Source organism: Equus asinus, chromosome 10, assembly GCF_041296235.1.
Source record: "Equus asinus isolate D_3611 breed Donkey chromosome 10, EquAss-T2T_v2, whole genome shotgun sequence".
NCBI classification, from domain to species: Eukaryota; Metazoa; Chordata; class Mammalia; order Perissodactyla; family Equidae; genus Equus; species Equus asinus.
The window spans coordinates 22,269,280-22,289,467 of NC_091799.1; the positions used below are offsets into that span (position 1 = coordinate 22,269,280).

At 39.4% G+C, this 20,188-nt stretch overlaps 2 protein-coding genes across 2 annotated transcripts; both read right to left on the reverse strand.

Moving 5' to 3' along the window:
- Positions 1-738: 738 nt before the first annotated feature.
- LOC106830847 (olfactory receptor 1L4-like) lies at positions 739-1,772 on the reverse strand. The gene has a single exon (XM_014840694.2). The coding sequence runs from the start codon at positions 1,672-1,674 to the stop codon at positions 739-741; it is 936 nt and encodes a 311-aa protein (XP_014696180.1). The 5' UTR covers positions 1,675-1,772.
- Positions 1,773-10,365: 8,593 nt separating this feature from the next.
- LOC106830845 (olfactory receptor 1L4-like) lies at positions 10,366-11,384 on the reverse strand. Its single transcript, XM_014840693.3, has one exon. The coding sequence runs from the start codon at positions 11,299-11,301 to the stop codon at positions 10,366-10,368; it is 936 nt and encodes a 311-aa protein (XP_014696179.2). The 5' UTR covers positions 11,302-11,384.
- Positions 11,385-20,188: the final 8,804 nt, after the last annotated feature.

Genomic DNA, 20,188 nt, shown 5'->3' on the forward strand with positions numbered 1-20,188 from the left:
GGATATAAAGGGCATTTCCATGAGGATTGTGGTCATGCGGGAAAGGGAGGATTAAGAGGGAAGGGAAAAAGAGTCAAGTATTGAGAATTCACATCGTGATGACTTAGGTGTTGCTGGGTGTGTGAGTCTGTTTTGTCGATTATTCTGTCTTTCCAGCCTTATTCTCCCTGCTTTCAAATTGAACAAGCCTCACAGGGGTTTTCACTGTTCCTCCAAGACATTCTGATGTTTATTGCCTCCTCTACTGATTGGGTGGCTTCCACCTTTTGAAATGCTCTGCCCATTTCCTTGTCTATTGAACTTTAGTCTGTCAAAAGCACTCCATGTTTAAGGAAAATGTTAGGTGAATTCCTCAAATAATTTTATCTGATCCCCTATAAAGTCCATGTAATGTCTTATTCTAAGAACTCATAGGACTTTGTAATTCTTCAAGTACTAGCTGATGTCAAGCTTATAGAAGAGTTATTTAGAAATAGTTTTATTCTACTTTTTGTCTGGCAGGAATTGTTTTCCTGAAATCTGGATTCCTAGCAATACCTGGCCTGGAATTGAACATATATTTGGTCAGTCATTGATAGAAACTAAGTATTCTAGCTTCTGGGTCAATGCTTTTTCTGTTATTCAACAGTACCTTTCATGACCTCTTTGGGTGCCATGTGAAAAATGGGTAGGAAGGAAGGGTACCTAATCATCCTTTAAGTCATCTCTCAATTATGACATTCTATGTTGTTATTCCTGCTACGAGTGAATTCTAAACCTTAATTTTCTCATACCCATCTTCATATCTTGGTTCCTCAGGCTGTAGATGAAAGGGTTCAGCATAGGTGTCACCACTGTGTACATGAGTGTGGCTACTCTGTCCTTAACCACTGAGTACATGGACAGGGGTCTAAAATAGACATAGATGATACTCCCATAGAACAAGACCACTACGGTGAGGTGGGAGCCACAGGTAGAGAAAGCTTTCCACTTCCCAGCTGCAGAGGGGATTCTGAGCACAGTAATGATGATTCTCAGGTAGGAGAACAGGATGCACAGGAAGGGGGTTGCAATGACAGCCAGGGTCTCGGTCATGACCACCATCTGGTTGGAGGAAGTATCAGAGCAGGATAGCTTTAACACAGGCTGGGTATCACAAAAAAAGTGCTTAATGACATGGGAGGCACAGAAAGACAGCTGGGACATGAGTAGCACATAAAAGATGGAGTGCACATGGGAGATGGTGCAAGAACCCAGCAACATGAGGAGGCAACGCCGTGGATTCATCACTACATCATAACGTAGGGGGTTGCAGATGGCTACCAGCCGGTCTATGGCCATCGAGGCCAGTAAGTAGCTGTCAGTGTTCCCAAAGGCCAGGAAGAAGTACATCTGAATGAGGCAGCCCACATAGGAGATAGACTTTGTGTCTGACAGGAAATTGACCAGCATCTTGGGCACAATGTCTGTTGTGAAGCAGATATCCATGAAGGACAGGTTGCTGAGAAAAAAGTACATAGGTGTATGGAGCCGGGAGTCCGAGTGGATGGCTAGGATGATGAGTACATTCCCTACCATGGTGACCAGGTACATGATGAGGAAGATGGCAAAGAGTGGCTTCTGTAGCTGAGGGTTGGAAGAGATGCCCAGGAGGGTAAAGCCTGAAGTGCTGCTGCTGTCGTTCTTGATCTCCATGTCTGACTCCCTGGATGTAGGATGGAGAAACGGTAGGAGAGATATGAAGGTAATTTCATCATGACAGCTTCTTCTCTAACCTCCAGCCTATAAAAAAAGCGCACTGCTATTTTTTAGGAGATTAAAGAATATTTAATTTAAGAAATACAGTCATGCATACCATAACAATGGGGATACAGTCTGAGGAATATGTCTCTGGGTGATTTCTTCTTTGTGTGATTATCATAGTGTGCACTTTCATTAACTTAACCCAGCCTTGATGGCCTAGTGGTGAAAGTTTGGTGTGCTCTGCTTCAGCGGCCTGGGTTTGGTTCCTGGGCATGGAACCACATCACTGGTCTGCCAGTAGTCATACGGCGGTGGTGGCTCACATAGAAGAACTAGAAGGACTTACACCTAGAATGTACAACTGTGTACTGGGGCTTTGGGAAGAAAAATAAAATAGAGGAAGATTGGCAAGAGATGTTAGCCTAGGGTGAATCTTTCCCAGAAAAAATAAAACATTGAAAAAACTGCTATGTTTTAGATTGAGGAATAGTTACTTCAAGATATACTGTTATGCGTTGCTTAATTATGGGGATAATTTCTGTGAAACGCTTCGTTGGGCGATTTTGTCATTGTGAGAACAACAAAAAGTGTACTTACCCAACCTAAATGGTATAGCATACTACACATATAGACTATATGATACTAATCTTATGTGACCACCTTTGTATATGTGAGCTGTTGTTGGCTGAAATGTTGTCATGTGGTGCATGCCTGTACAGAGAAACAGGGAGTACTATCCAATAAGGGGAAAGTTAAAAAGTTCCAACCTGATTCCTAAATGAGAAACTAGAGATTTCCCCCATATTAGGAACTTCTTTGTAGCCTAATTTGTCTGAATTCTTCTCAATTCTCTTTCTAAAGATAATTCTTCAGTTGTTTCTTGACTAAGTCCTCAGCCTCCTTTTGTTTTCTTCTTCCAGGGGAAGAGGCTGCTGGATCCCACCTTGAATCAGGATGCTTTCATACAAGGAGTCCCAGTGAATGGGGTGCTCTCTGACTCGTAGTTGTAGAGGTGGTGGTAGTGGTAGCAGGGCTAGAACAAAAGAGAGCAACAGATTTGACCACAGCTCTTTGGTACCCATAGAATTCAGATGAGACTTAGGTAAGTCTTCAGAGCAAAATGTGCTTAGTATTTATTTGAACATTTCTGTTTGGCTAACATGATCTGAGACTTAAATTATATGTTTTTGTTCAGAGATGCCACTCAAAATATGAATATTGCCAGGAATAGCCTATGTTACTGAGATTCTTTAAATGTATCATTTTTTTGATTAAAAAACTGTGAAGTCCTCATTCTAAACATTCAAACATTACAGGAATATTGGACAATGTTTATGTCTATTGTATCTCAATAATGCTGGAAAAAGTCAATTCCTCTCAAATTAATAAAATTCAATGCACCTATAATAACACCCCAGGGAATTTTTGTGTTTGTTTTTGTCTTTTAAACTGAAGTTATGATAGTTTATAGCATTGTGAAATTTCACTTGTACGTTATTATTTGTAAGTCCTCTTATTGGTGTGCTCCTTCACCCTTTGTGCCCACCCTCCACCCTTCTTCCCCCGGTAACCACTAATCTGCTTTCTTTGTCCATGTGTTTGTTTATCTTGCACCTATGAGTGGAGTCATATGGAGTTTGTTTTTCTCTATCTGGCTTATTTCACTTAACAGAATACCCGCAAGGCAATTTTTAATGGGACTTGAGAAGGTCATTCTAATAGTCATCTAGAGGTGCAGAGGGCTAAGGGAAAACAGGATAATTGTGTAGAAATTAGAATAATGACAGAGAACTTTTATAATCTACAATCAGAACATATAATAATGAGAAACAGCAAGGTAATGGTACACACAGAGAAAAAAACATGAATTGACCAACATAAAGAATTCTGTATTCTTGTACTTCTACATGTATATAGATCTTAATTAATGTGGAACTTTAATATAGTATGGATTTATTTTATAGCAATGGAGAAATGATGGACTATAATTAAGTGATGTTTATAGCAATTTGCTGAAAATTTGGAAAAAATAAGGCTAGATTCCTGTCCAACCCACACATAGAAATAAAACCCATTTGAGTGAACAATCTAAAAGTAAAAAGTCCAAACCATTTTATAAGTATTAGCCAAAAATAAAGGAGTATATTTTTATGGTCTGAAGAGGGAGAAGTCATTTTAAGAAAGAAATAAAGTGTAGAGGCAAGAATAACTAATTCTATACTGCACGATTTGAAAATTTTATTAAAAGATATCATAAGCAATGCTAATATATAAACTATTGACAAAGAAAATATCTGAGACACATTTACCAAAGAAAACTTATGGGAAGGTGTCCAACCTCTTTGGTAGTCAGAAAATATAAATTAGACTAAAATACAATTTTCACCCATGAGATTGTCAAGAAAATGATTTTGAAATATCCAAAAGGAAAAAGACACTCACATAAGCTAGTAGTGAGAAGGTTGTCAGTGTAGGCCTTTTGCTAGTCTCTATCAAAATCGAAAAGCTACATCTCTTTATGCAATAATTCCATTTAGAGAAATCTATCCTTTAAAAGTAGTCATAAATGCGACCAGCCCTGGTGGTGTAGTGGTTAACTTTGGTGTGCTCTGCTTAGGCAGCGCAGGTTTGATTCCTGGGTGTGGACCTAAACCACTCATCCGTCAGTGGCCATGCTGTGGCAGCAGCTTACATACAAAAAGAGGAAGATTGGCAACAGATGTTACAGGGAAAATCTTCCTCAGCAAAAAAAGAAAAAAAAGGAATCATAAATGTATAGTGAAAGATATGTACACACATTTATTGTAGCATTGCTTATAATACCAAACAAAACACCACAAACAAAACAACCCACAAAGGAAACAATCTAAATATCCACAAATAGGTGACTTATTAAAACAATTTACAGTGCATTCTCATGACTCAGTATCATGCAGTCTCTAAAGAAATAAGATTGCTAATGTTAGCGAACATTTACTAGCGCTCAATATGTCACACACAAAACTAAGTGCTTTGAATGTCTTTTATCACTTTATTTTCTCCAAATCAAAGAGATAGGCACTAGTATTATCCCTAAAGATTAAAAAAATAGAGTTAAGCAAAGTTAAGTAATTTGGCAGGTCCCACAGTTAGTAAGTGCTCGAGTTGGGATTTGAATTCAGGCATCTGACGGCAGAGCGGAAGCTCTTCACTGCTAAGCTATGTTATCACTGTGACACTACTGTCTATGATATTTTGCTAATTGACAAAAGCAGGTTTCAGAACAATGCATATAGAATAATCCAATTTTTGTAGAGGAAATAGGGCCTTTACATATGTATTTGTTTGGTGTGTGTGTTTGTGTGTGTGTGTAATTGCCTTCTGAAGGGAGACTGGAGGGACAGAATGAGGAGTTCCTTCCGTATTTACCTTTATATTACATTGTTTGCTTTTCAGATTAAGGAACACAAGTTTCTTTGTATTAATTTTCTAATGAAAAAGGTGAAAGTTCTTTATATTTCCATTTCCCAGAGAACTAGAGTTGTGTGCATATTTTAAAGTTATTTTTCTCTGCATGGATCCATACACACATTATGTTCAGGAATAGGGTCATACTATCCATAAGGACCCATAGGGCCAGGAAAAGGGAGGAAGATCACATGAAGCTGTTGACCCCACAGTCTCTTCCAAAATACTCCTCAGTCTGCTTACCTGTGGACTTGATAGCAGATTCAGGGTCCTGAACAGGTATGGGAGCCTGCCAGGGGATTATAATCAGCTCTGAATCTCCGAGCAAGGAGGCCCCTTGAAGTGCAGATCCAGCTTCATAAATGTGCTGTTCCTTATGTCTACCTACAGTGGGAGTAGATGATGGAAAGGGAGACCCAAGGGCCTGTCTTCCCCACAAGCCAGAGCCCTGGGGGATTGGCCCTGTGGCCTTCCCAGGAGAGAACATTACTGATGCCTCTGAGCTCCGTGTTCAGGAGCCTCCGGGGAACCTGAGCTCCAGATGTGTAGCCTCTTATGCCTGATAAGGAAATTAGGGCCATGCAGCAGATGGGGTAGAGTTGTGTTCATGAATGTGAATGTGGACTGTGTACTTGTGTGTGTTCTTGCACGTATGTGTGTTCTCTGCACATGCATGTGCTCATGTGCATGTATGTGTGTGCTTACGTGGAAGGAGAGGTGATGGCCTCTGATGTCTTTGAAGTTCTATGTCTGCATGTATGACTGTATCTAGGTGCAAGAGTAGAATCATGGGGAAGGGATTAAGATAGAGGCTCTGGAGCCAGACTGAACAGATTCAGATGCTGGCTCTGCCTCTTACAAGCTGTGTGAGCTTTTGCAATACTTAACTTTTCTGAGTCTCATATTTTTGGTTTGCCTTTCTTAAACATTATATTGCTTTTATTTCTTAAGATAGACTACTTGGTTTTGAATCCCTGTTCCACTAATTACTAAATGAGTGAATATTTGGGCAAGATATTTAGCTTCACTAACCTACATTACTCTTATCTATAAATGGCATAGCAATTACAATTTTACAAAAATATTTTTTTCTGTTTAAATAGACCTATTTTTTAGAGCAGTTATAGGTTCACAGCAAAATTGATCAAAAGGTACATAGAATTACCATAGACCCCTTACCCCTGTACACACATAGCCTCTCCCGTTATCAACATCCCCCACCAGAGTGGTATATTTGTTATGATTGATGAACCTACATGGATGCGTCATCACCCAAACTCCATTGTTTATGTTAGGGTTCACTGCTGGTGTTGTTCCTTCTATGGATATTGACAAATATATGATGACTCCCCTATAGTATCATGGAGAATAATTTCACTGCCCTAAAATCCTCTGTGGCTGTGTATTCATTCCTCCATTCCCCCTAACCCCTGGCAATCACTGATCATTTTACTGTCTCCATAGTTTTGCCTTTTCTAGAATATCTTCTAGTTGTAATCATATAGCAGTAGCCTTTTGAGGGATTCTTTCATTTAGTAATATGCATGTAAATTTCCTCTATGTGTTTTCACGGCTTAAAGCTCATTTCTTTTTAGCACTGTATAATATTCCATTGTCTGGATGCACCACAATTTATTTAACCATTAACCTACTGAAAGCTATCTTTTTTATGTACGTAGCTAGAGATGATTTTGTTGTTACGTAGAGAATGCAAAAAATTTATTCTGCCTTCTGTATTCTGTATGCTGCTTCAGTTTACAAGCACTGCCTTTATCTTGCGATCCAAACCCTACAGTGGCTTCATGTATGGGTCCTTTCTCCCATGTCACAAGTGAAGCCAAGTGGTCCTCTGACTTCCCAAGGTCACGATCAGGGTGTGGCTGGAATGGGATCCCTGTCTTATGGTCCCTTATCTGGCTCCTGACTCCCAGGTTACCTCTGAGTTACAACAACAACTATACTATCTCCAACAAGGGGCAGGTGTGGTGAGTTAGAATGGGGTCAGGAGCTAGATGGATTCCATGAGGGCAATCTAATAACCGCAACTCATTCTGGTGGGAATCTGAAGGTTGACCTCGGTAAAAGAGGCTTGATACCAGGTCCTATGTGTATTTATGCCCAAGGGTCCCGAGTGACTTCACCTTCATCTTTTGAACTTCTTCACTCCATGGAGCCCTGGTTATTCCTATTGTTGTGCAGCAAGCCCGGGGTACATATGACACAGATCAGTAGGGCCCTGGCTGGGATGAACTGAGTTTCTGGGTACACTGCTAAGAATTCCTCTATGATATGCATTAGGAATTCCTGATACGTCCAGAGAAAACTACTCTCAGAGCACTTCTGTCCAGGGATGCATTGGCTCTGGTCATGCTCAGTAGTGTTTGTAGCTGTTAGTCCTACACTGGGCTGCATCCTTATTATCTAATCAGCTTCTTCCATGTGAGGTTGTCCTGATGGGGCATCTCTTGGAGTTTGCTTGGCTGAAAGGAGATTTTTCTGCTGCGGGAGAAAACACATCCACGTCCTCATGCCTGGTGTCTGCCTCTTGAATCTTCTTCTATTCTTGGCTTATATGACTACTCTTTCCAGCCCGTTTGCCAATGCCTTCTCCGTCAGATGCTTCAATGTTAGCAATACTCAGCACTCTTCCCTAGGCCCTCCTCAGCTTTCCTGTTTCACATCCTTCCTTGTTTATGTCAGTCATTCTGATAAATAGGAGAAATACGTTCATGGAACTAAATATTTCTTAGTATAGTATTGAGTAAAATCTCCTACATTTAGTATATGTAATGGAAGGACATTTCCCTTCACAATTTGTCATGAAAGGACATGCCTATAGCGTTATTCCACTATTGTGTTCAACTGGCCTCCCAGGTATCTATATGGTGGGAGAAGAGGCTGTCAAGGAGTCTCCTCGTCTACTCCCGAGGACCACAGAGAGCATTCCAGTCAAGCTGGCAAAGTGCTGAAGGTCTGCCTAGACCTTTCCTCTGATTATATCTACTTTCTGAAGGGATTTATTTTATCTCATCAATGCTTATTAGCAATTTCCCAAGTTAACGTCTAGGCTCCCTTGTTTAGAAAGCAGAACTTAGCAAAGTCTCTGGATACTACCTGCTTACATCAGTTCACATCTTCTCAAGGGTGGCCAGATAGCCTCATATTCTGACAGAAACAACACTCTAGCTCTGACTGAGGAGGTTAGGGCTAGCCTGAGGGCCAGATCGGTAACTCTTTCATCCCAACATGCTATCTCATGGTACTTTATTAACTAGAGTTCCCTTTAGTTTGAACTTTTATTATATTTCTAGGCTTATACATAAAGTTTTTGATTTCTTAGTGACTATGTGTTATTGAGAAAAAGCAGTTTGAGGCTGATGGCAGAGCGAGTTTAGAACTGAAAAAATACATTAGGTTTCCTGGGATCAAAGGACTTAATTAATTTTATAAGTTATTGGAAGGTGTCATTAAAGAATTTATTCATTCTGTATATGCCAGGCATTCATCACATTATAAAGTAGTATTTTGCATTTGGTTAAGCATGAGAAAACTATGGCACAGCAGTAGAGGAAATAGAAAGCGCCCAGATCTTCTAGGCCCGCATCCGTAGGCTGAGTGATAGTGGTGATAGTGGTGAAAGCCAGGTGTGCTGGTACAAGCATGAAAGCAACTTCAAACGGAGTTTGTTTCCTAGATAAGTGATTACTTCCTTATATTTGGAAGAGAACATAGTGACAGCAATGTCAGGGACCTTGATGTTGGGCCCATGGGGGTCCTATCTTTTGCTAGGCTGCTATACATCTCTTGTTATATCATTAAGGCCAAGAGACTTGTAGTCAACTTCAGGTCCTGCCATCAAAAAGCTTCCGATTTATAAAACCTGGTGGTTAACTAGTTGAAATTATTGAGGTAAAAGTATTGCAGAGAGAGTATATACCATACATTACTATTGTTTTTGACAATGACACAATCAGAATAAGACTAATTCAGCCACAAATCCACACTAATGTATTTATGTGTCATTACAGTGGGTAGTAGTCATTAATGAAGTTCACCAAATAGTTCTGGTTCTCCATTTTACAGATAGGTTATTGGATTGTGCCCCTGTCTGTCTTGTGTTTTGTGGGGTCATGAGATTAATTGTGGACAATGAGTTGTGGTCTGAAGTGGTGTGAGGTACTTCTGGAGCAGAGTAGCAAATTGCCAGTGCAAAATTCTCAAGAATCTTTCTTAGCTTCTGGAAGAGTGATGACTAATGTTTACAATGGTGACTGCTCCATCAACGTTGGTCCCTGAGTGTTTAAAAAGAGCAGCACCCTTATGCTTTTCTATGGTGGACATGCAGTGTGAATATGGAATAAACCTTTGGTTTTATGGTTTAAAGATTTTGATGTTGTTTGTTCCACAGTATAACATAGCTTGTCCTGGCTGATATACATTATTTTTTTCTAGGTCACAAAGGATGTTTCCATGAGGATTGTAGTTGTGTGGAGAAAGTAAGAATTAAGAGGGAAGGGAGAAAAGTTGAGTACTGAGAATTCACATTGAGATGACACTTTGGTCTTGGTAAGGGTGTAAATCTGTTTCATGGGTCTTCTATCTTTCAAGCCTATTCTCCCTGCTCTCAAATTGAACAAGCCTCAGAAGACTTTTCACTTTTCCTCAAACAAATTCCATTGTTTATTGTCTCTACTTGTTTAGATGGTGTTCACTATTTGAAATGCTCTGCCCATTTTGTCCTCTAATGAATATTTATGTGTAAAAATCAGTCCATCCTTAATGATAATTTTGGTCATTCCTCAAAGAGTTTTTCCCAATTCCCTTGAAATCTATGTAATGTCTTATTCTAAAATCTAATAGGACTTTATAATTTGTTGAGTACTTGCCTATGTCAAGCTTATAGAAGAGTCATATGGAAATATCTTTATTCCACTATATGGGTAGCAGAAACTATTTTCCTGAAATCTGGATTCCTAGTAGTACCTGGCCTGGAATTGAGCATTTTTTGGTTAAAGTCATTGATAGAAACTAAGTGTTCCAACTTCAAGGTCAATGCTCTTTTTTTTTTTTTTTTTTAATTCAACACCACCTCTTACAACCTCTTAGGGTACCATGTGAAAAATGGGTAGGAAGGAAGGTTACCTAATCATCTTTCAAATCATCTCTCAGTTATGAAATTCTATGTTGTTATTCCTTCTATGAGTGAATTCTGAACCTTAATTTTCTCATACCCATCTTCATATCTTGGTTCCTCAGGCTGTAGATGAAAGGGTTCAGCATAGGTGTCACTACTGTGTACATGAGTGTGGCTACCCTGTCTTTCATCACTGAGTACAGGGACAGGGGTCTAAAGTAGACATAGATGATACTCCCATAGAACAAGACCACTACGGTGAGGTGGGAGCCACAGGTAGAGAAGGCCTTCCACTTTGCAGCTGCAGAGGGGATTCTGAGCACAGTAATGATGATTCTCAGGTAGGAGAAGAGGATGCACAGGAAGGGGGTTGCAATGACAGCCAGAGACTCGGTCATGACAACAATCTGGGTGGAGGAAGTGTCAGAGCAGGATAGCTTTACCACAGGCTGAGTGTCACAAAAAAAGTGCTTAATGACATGGGAGGCACAGAAAGACATGTGGGAAATGAGCAGCACATGAAGCATGGAGTGCAGGTGGGAGATGGTGCAAGAGACCAGCAGCATGAGGAGGCAACGTCGTGGGTTCATAACCACACCATAATGCAAGGGGTTGCAGATGGCTACCAGCCGATCTATGGCCATAGAGGCCAGCAGATAGCTGTCAGTGTTCCCAAAGGCTATGAAGAAGTACATCTGAATGAGGCAGCCAACGTAGGAGATAGACTTTGTCTCCAATAGGAAATTGACCAGCATCTTGGGCACAATGTCTGTTGTGAAGCAGATATCCATGAAGGACAGGTTGCTGAGAAAGAAGTACATAGGAGTATGGAGCCGGGAGTCAGAGTGGATGGCCAGGATGATGAGTACATTCCCCACCAGGGTGACCAGGTAGATGATGAGGAAGATGGCAAAGAGGGGCTTCTGTAGGTGAGGGTTGGAAGAGATGCCCAGGAGCATAAAGCCTGATGTGCTGCTGCTGTCGTTCTTTGTCTCCATGACTCTGACTTCCTAGACAGGATTTGGAGAAGCAGAGGGAGAGATATGAAGGAGAATTAGATTAAGACAATATCTTCACTAACTTTCAATTACAACAAAAAAAGTCCACTGTTATTTTTTAGGAGATTAAACACTATTTACTTTAAGAAATGCAGTCATGCATTCCGTAACATTGGGGATACAGACTGAGAAATGCATCGTTAGTGATTTCTTGTTTCTGTGAAACCCATGGGGTGTGTTACAGAACCCTAGGAAACCTACGCACTCTTAATGTAGGCTATATTGTGCTAATCTTATCGGACTACCTTCGTATTTATAGTCTGTCATTGACTGAAACATCTTTATGTGGTGCATGATTGTATAGAGAAACAAGGAGTCATATCCAACAATAGGAAAGTTAAGAAATTCCAAGCTGCTTTCTGAATGAGAAACTAAAGGTTTCCCATGTGTTCTTCGAACCTTCCATGTGGCCTAGTTTGTCTCAATTGTTCTCAGTTCTCTTTCCAAAGACTCTTCTTCCGTTGCTTATAGACTAAATCCTTAGCCTTTTCCCCCATCATGTTTTAGGTTGAGAGGCTTCCAGGTCCCACCTTGAATCAGGATGATTTCATACAAAGGGTCCCAATGAATGAAGTCCTCTCCTATTCATAGGTGCAGAGGTAGTGGTGGTGGTAGTGGAGATAGAACAAAAGAGAGCAAGAGATTTATTCAATGCTCTTTGATACCTATGGAATTCAAATGAGACTTCGTTAAGTCCTCAGAGAAAAACATGCTTATTGTTTATTTGAGCATTTCTGTTTGTCTAACATCATCTGAACACTTAAATTATAAGTTTTTCATTCAGAAATGCCACTCAAAATATGAATATTACCCAGAATAGCCACTGTTACCTAGAATAATTCTTTAAACATATTAATGTTTTTGATTAAAAACTATGAAGTCCTTTCCTAAACTTTCAAATATTACAAGAATATTGGACAATGTTATGTGGCAATTATATCTCAGTAAAGCTGTTAAAAAATTAAATCCTTTCAAACTAGTAAATTTCAAAGGCTGGCATTAGCATCATGGCAGATTGAGTTGTTCCCTTTTTCTCTCCCCTCTAAGTTACAACCAGCGTGACATCCAATGACCAACAAAGACTCTTTGCACAGCACACCAGAATGCCTGGGAGATCTAAGCATCTGTACACTTAAAGGTGGGTGGACTGCACCTCTGGTTTGCAGTGTAAATAGGGGAGCAACTGCCTCACCCTCTCCTGGTAGCGGCAATCCAGACATAGATGTTCCTGGCAATGGCAGTTGTGCTTTGACTTGAGTTTTCAAGGAGTACTCCAGTTGTGGTGGTGGCAGAGGCTGCAGGAGCTGCCACAACTTTCATGGCTTTGCCCCTGTCCTCCCCCTAGTGATGGTGGTGGGTGGCTCACATGACCTGAGGCTCCAAGAAACACAGTGGTGCTGGTGAACCAGCCCTCTCCCCCTCCCTAGGCAGCAGCAACTCTGACCCCAGTTTTCCAGTAGCAAGGTTCACATCCAAAATATAGATATCACCAGCAGGAGCAGTGGTGCCTTGACTCAAGGTTTCAAAAAGGACACAGGTGATGCCAATAACCAAAGGCTGCAGGAGCAAGAACAACACTTGTGAGTTTGCCTCTGCCACTCCTCCAGCAATGGCAGGGGGCACCTGCAACCTGAGACTTCAGGAGCCGCTGGAGAACCCATGACCCAACCCTTAGTGGTAGCACCCCAGACATTGGCCTTACCAGGATTGGGGGCTATGTACAAGACCCCAAAACCCTGACAACAACAGTGATATCTGTGAACCAAGTGTCCCTGGAAGTGCTGCTGCTAACACCCACAGATAACCTGAAAGCTACAGCACAGGTAGTGCAAAGGACAGCAGCACCTGAGGCTGAGGAGAGTCTGTAGAAAGCAAGTAGGGGAACACAAGACCCAGGCAACCCTGGAGGCAGCAGAAGTCCTCACAGCCTGGTGACTCTGGTGGTGATATCTGAGACTGCAGCAACATAATAAGCATCAATGCACCAGCAACCTCAGAGTCACAAGCAGCACAAGGAGGGCACTGACAATGTTGCTGGCAGAAGCAGTGGAGGGTGAAAGTGCAGAACCCTGAACACAACCAGAAGCAGCTCAGAACCAAAGTAACCAAAGCCTTGCCCAAATAAGATAGGTGTTTACTACCACAAACGCACCAGCAGAGGATCAAGCGCCAGGAAAAACTACAGCAATATGGTAGGACAGAGAGAAAGTGACAAATTTACAGAAATGAAACTTGAAGTCACAGAAGATTACAATTTAACTGACACAGAATTCAAAATAGCTGTCATGAAGAAACTCAATGAGTTACAAAAAACCTCAGAAAGACACTCCAGTGAGCTCAGGAACAAAATTGATGGAGACAAGACGCACTTTACAAAGAGATTTAAACCCTGAAAACAAACAAACAAACAAACAAACAGAAATTCTGGAGGTGGAGAACACAATTAGTGAGAAGAAAAATAAAGTTGAAAGCATTGGAAATAGAGTAGGCCATAAGGAAGAGAGAATTAGAGAGTTCGAAAATAGAAATCTAGAAATGATTCAGGTGAAAGAAGAGAGAGAAATAAGATTTAGGAAACATGAAGAAATTCTATGAGAAATATGTGACTGAATTAGAGAAAGCAGCATAAGGATAATGGCTGTCTCAGAAGAAGAGAAGGAGAAAAGATCAGAGAGCTCATTCAAACAAGCAATAGCTGAGAACTTCCCAAACCTGGGGAAGAAACTGGATATACAAGCACATGAAGATAATAGAACTTCTAGTTGTCTCAATACAAAAGGCCTTCTCCAAGACATATTACATATTATACAAAAGCTGTCAAAAGTCAATGACAAAGAAAGAATTAAGGGTGGCCAGAGAGAAGAAAATCACTTACAAAGGAACTCTCATCAGGCTATCAGCATATTTCTCAGCAGAAATTCTACAGGCTCGGAGAGAGTGAAATGATATATTCAAAATATTGAAAGACAAAAACTATCACCTAAGAATACTCTATCAAGCAAAGTTTTCCTTCTTATATGAAGGAGAAATATATGCTTTCTTAGACAAATAAAAGCTGAGGGAGTTCATTGCCACTAGGCCTGCCTTACAAGAAATGTTGAAAGGAGTCCTCCTACCTGAAACAAAAAGACAAAGTTTCACAAACCATTGAGCAAGGTGATAAATAGGCAGAATCAGAAAATGGCAACTCTATATCAGAATAGGATGGCAAACACTTAATTACAACATAAAGCCTAAAAGGAAAGAAAGTGTCAAAAATAACTATTACCACTTAAGTTTGTTAACAAACTCACAAAAGAAAAAGGGATAATTGGTGACAACAAAAACATAGAAGGGGAAGAGGAAAAATATGAAACCTGCATAGGCTGATGGAGATAAGATGCTATCAGCAGAAAAAGGACTATCTCATCTATGAGATATTTTATACAAACCTTATGGTAACCACACAACCAAAAATCAGAGCAGAGTCACACATTATAAATAAAGAGGAAACTGAGAAAAACATCTCATAAAACCACCAAACTGAAATAGCAGACAGAAACACAAGGAAAAAGAAATAATGGAAATATAAAATAACCAGAAAAATAAGATAAAATAGCAGTACTAAGCCCTCATATATCAATAACTAGTCTAAATATAAATGGATAGAATTCAGCAATCAAAAGACACAGAGTGGCTGGCTGGATTAAAAAAACAAGACTCAACAATATGCCACTTCCAGGAGACCCATCTCAGCTCTACAGACAAACATAGGCTCAGAGTGAAGGAATAGAAGATGATGCTTCAAGCTAAAGCAACTAAAATAAAGCAAGTGTAGCCATACCTACATCAGACAAAAGAGACTTCAAGCTGAAAAAGATAACAAGAGATAAAGATAGGCATTATATACTGGTAAAAGGGACATTCCACCAAGAAGACATAACACTTATTAATATATATGCACCTAATATAGGAGCACCAAAGTATACAAAGCAACTATTAACAGATGTAAAGGGAGAAATGGACAGCAACAGTACAGTAGTGGAAGACTTTATCACCTCACTTACGTCAATGGATAGATCCTCCAGACAGAAAGTCAACAAGAAAACATTCGTCTTAAATGAAACACTAGATCAGACGGACTTAATAGATATATATAAAACATTCCATCCCAAAGCAGCAGAATATGCATTCTTCTCAAGTGCACATAGAACATTCACAATAATAGACCATATGTTGGGAAACCAAATAAACCTCAATAAATTTAAGAAGATTGAAATTATATCAAGCATCTTCCCCAAACACATTGGTATAAAACTAGAAATCAACTACAAGAAGAAAGGTGGAAAAGTCACAAATATGTGGACAGTAAACAACATGCTACTGAACAACTATTAAATTAATGAATAAATCAAAGGAGAAATAAGAAAATACCTGGAGACAAATGAAAATGAGAACACAACATACTAAAACTTATGGGATGCAGCAAAAACACTATGAAGAGAGAATATTGTAGCAATACAGGCCTACCTTAAATCCCAAACAAACAATCTAACACTATTCCTAAAAGAACTAGAAAAAGAACAGACAAAGCCCAAAGTGAGCAGAAGGAAGGAAATAATAAAAATCTGAACAGACATCAATGAAATAGAGACTAGAACAACAATAGAAGCGGTCAATGAAACTAAGAGTTGGTTCTTTGAAAAGATAAACAAAATTGAGAAACCCTGTGCTAGACACACTAAGAAAAAAGAGAGACGGCTCAAATAAATAAAATCAGAAATGAAAGAAGAGAAATTAAAACAGATACTATAGAAATACAAAGGATAATAGAAGAATATTATGAAAGCTATATGCCAACAAATTGGATAAGCTAGAATAAATGGATTCTTAAATCATACAACCTCCCAAAACTGAATCAAGAAGAAATAGAGAATCTGAATGGAGACCAATCTAAGTAAAGAGACTGAAGGAGTATTCAAAAACCTTCCAAAAAACAAAAGTCCGGGACCAGATGGTTTCTGTGGTGAATTCTACCAAACATTCAAAGAGGACTTAATACCTATCCTTCTCAAGCTCTTCCAAAAAATTGAAGATAATGGGATCCTTCCAAAGTCATTTTATGAGCTCACTCTTACCCTGTTACCAGAATTGGAGAAGGACAACACAAAAGGGGAAAATTATAGGCCAATATTGCTGATGAACATAGATGCAAACATCCCAACAAAATATTATCAAATCAAATATGACAATACCTTAAAAGGATCATACACCGTGATCAAGTGGAATTTATTCCAGGGATGCAGGGATGGTTCAACATCTGCAAATCAATCAATGTTAAACACCACATTATCAAAATGAAGAATAAAAACCAGAAGATCATCTCAACAGACACAGAGACAGCATTTTACATGATTCAACATCTATTTATGGCAAAAAGTCTCAATAAAATGGGAATAGAAGGAAAGTACCTCAACATAATAATGGCCATATATGACAAATCCACAGCCAACATCATACTTGATGGTGGAAAACTGAAAGCTATTCTTCTGAGAACAGGAACAAGAGATGGACACCCACTGTCTTCACTCTTATTAAACATAGTATTGGAAGTCCTAGCCAGAGTGATTAGGAAAGAAAAAGAAATAAAAGAGATCCAAATTGGGAAGCAAGAAGTAAAACTGTTGCAATTTTCAGAATATATGATTCTATATACAGAAAATCCTAAAGAATCCACCAAAAAACTATTAGAAATAATTAACAAATAAAGTAAAGTTGCTAGGAACAAAATCAATATACAAAAATCAGTTGCATTTCTCTACACTAACAATGAACTAGTAGAAAGAGAAATCAAGAATACAATCTCATTTACGTCTCAAGAAAAAGAATAAAATACCTTGTAATAAACTTAACTAAGGAGGTGAATGATATATTAAAATCTGTAAGACATCATTGAAAGAAATTGAACAAAACATAAAGAAGTGGAAAGATATTCTGTGCTCATGGATTCTAAAAGTAAGCATAGTTAAAATGTGCTTGATACCTAACTCAATCTACATATTCAATGCTATCCCAATCAGAATCTCAAAGACATTTTTCACAGAACTAGAACAAAGAATCCTAAAATTTATATATAACAACAACAGACCCCAAATAGCCAAAGCAATCTTGAGGAAAAAGAAAAAGCTGGAGGTATCACATTCCCAGAATTCAAAATGTACTGCAAAGCTGTGGTAATCAAAGCAGCATGGTACTGCCACAAAAACAGACACACGAATCAATAGAACAGAATCAAGAGCCCATAAATAAACCCAGACATCTATGGACAGCAAATTTTTGACAAGAGAGCCAGGAACATACAGTGGAGAAAGGAAAGTCTCTTCAATAAATGGTGTTGGGAAAATTGGACAGCCACATGCAAAAGAATGAAAGTAGATCATTATCTTACACCATACACAAAAATTAATTCAAAATGGACTAGTGACTTGAGTGTAGGACCAGAAAACCATAAAACTCATAGATGAAAAATAGGCAGTACATTTTGTGATGTTGATCATAGCAGTATCTTTTTGAATACTATGTCTCCTAAGGCAAGGGAAACAAAAGAAAAATAAACAAATGGGACTACGTGAAACTAAAAAGCTTCTGCATGGCAAAGGAAGCCATCAATGAAACAAAACGATGACCTACAAACTGGGAGAAAACTTTTGCAAATCATATATCTGGTAAGTGGTTAATATCCAAAATATATAAAGAACTCATACAACTCAACAAACAAAAACAAACAACCCAATAAAAAAATGGGAAGAGGATATGAACAGACATTTTTCCAAAGAAGATATACAGATGGCCAATGGGCACACAAAAATATGTTCAGCATCACTAATTATTATGGAAATGCAAATCAAAACTACAATGAGATATCACTGCACACCTGGCTGTTATTAAAAAGATGAGAAATAATGTGTTGGAGAGGATTTCTAAAAAAAGAACCCTTATACAATGCTGGTGGGAATATAAATTCATGTGGCCACTATGGAAAACAGTATGGAGATTCCTCAAAAAATTAAAAATAGAAATATCATATCATCCAGCTATTCTGCTTCTGAGTATTTATCCAAAGAACGTGAAAGCACTAATTCAAACAGATACATGCATTCCTATGTTCACTGCAGCATTATTCACAATTGCCAAGACTTGGAAGCAACCTAAGTGCCTATCAATGGATGAATGAATAAAGAAGATGTGGTGTGTATAGATATAAAATAGAATACTACTTGGCCATGAGAAAAGATAAAATCATGCCATTTGTGACAACAGGAGGTATTATGATTAGTGAAATAAGTCAGACAGAGAAAGATAAATTCTATATAATTTCACTCATGTGTGGAAGATAGAGGAGTGATATCAGCATCATGGTGGAGTGAGCTCTTACCTTAGACCCTCCATCATAAGATACAATGAAAAGGACACTCATAACCAAAAGAGTACATTCACACAACACAATAGACATCTGAGAGGTCCACACAACCACACATCTGAAGGGGGAGGGGCTGGACTGCCTGGGAGGCAGTGGAAAGAGGTAATCTCCTCTCCCTCCCCAAATGGCAGTGACCTAGGGTGCAGGACTGTGTGCAGCACTGAGAGGAGAGGGGGCAGTCCTCCGCAGGAATGCCTTCCCATCAGAGTTGCCTCCCAGCCCATAGGAAAGCTCCAAACCAAGGAGGCTAAGCAATCACGGGGGAATCTTCACCAAGCCGAGCACCCCAGGAGGACAGATAGTGAGTGCAGGGCTGGAGCACCTGCAGGATTGTTCACATGAAAGAAAGCACCCTTCTCCTCACCTGGCACAAGTAGGCCAGAACAAAGGACCCCCATCAGAGCACCTGCATATACATTTGTCAGACAGCAGCAGTAGGTGGGCAAACGCATATGGACCCTGTCAGTATAGCTTCCAAAGGACAGGCACAGCTGCCAGGGATCATGGTGGGCTCAGAATACACAGCCCCTGTCCTTCCTTTTCCAGTGGCAGCAGGTGGAATCTTGGACCAGCTACTACCACTATGTGACGGAAAAAATCTACCTCATCAAATAGTCTGAAAAGGTATATTAACACTCCAGATCAGAAGGAAAATGACAAGCACCCAGAAATCTATCCCGAAGTCACAGAAATTTACAATATAAATGACAGAGAATTCAAAATAGCTATCATAAAAAATTCAACGAGTTAGAAGAAAACTCACAAAGACAATTCAATGAAATCAGGAATAAAACTAATGAGCAGAAGGAATTCTTCACAAAAGAGATTGAAACCATAAAATAAACAACCAGAAGTGTTGGAGATGAAAAACACAAGGAATGAGATAAAGAAAAATCTGGAGTCCTTAAATAACAGAGCTGATATTATGGAGGACAGAATTAGCAATTTAGAGGACAGACATACAGAAATGCTTCAGGTGGAGGAGAGAGAACTAAGACAAAAAAGAAATGAAAAAACTCTCTGAGAAGTATCCTACTCAATTAGGAAATGCAACGTAAGGATTATAGGTATTCCAGTGGGAGAAGAGAGGGAGAAAGGGGCAGAGAGCTTGTTCAAAGAAATAATAGCTGAGAAATTCCCAAACCTGGGGATGGAGCTGGAATTACAAGCAAAAGAAGCTAATAGAACTCCTAGTTACAACAATGTTAAAGGACCTTCTCCAAGGCATATATTAGAAAAGCTGGCAAAAATCTATCACAAAGAAAAAATATTAAGGGCAGCAAGGCAGAAGAAAACAACTTCCAAAGGAACTCCTATCAGGCTTTCAGTAGATGTCTCAGCAGAATTCTCACAGGTTAGGAGAGAGTG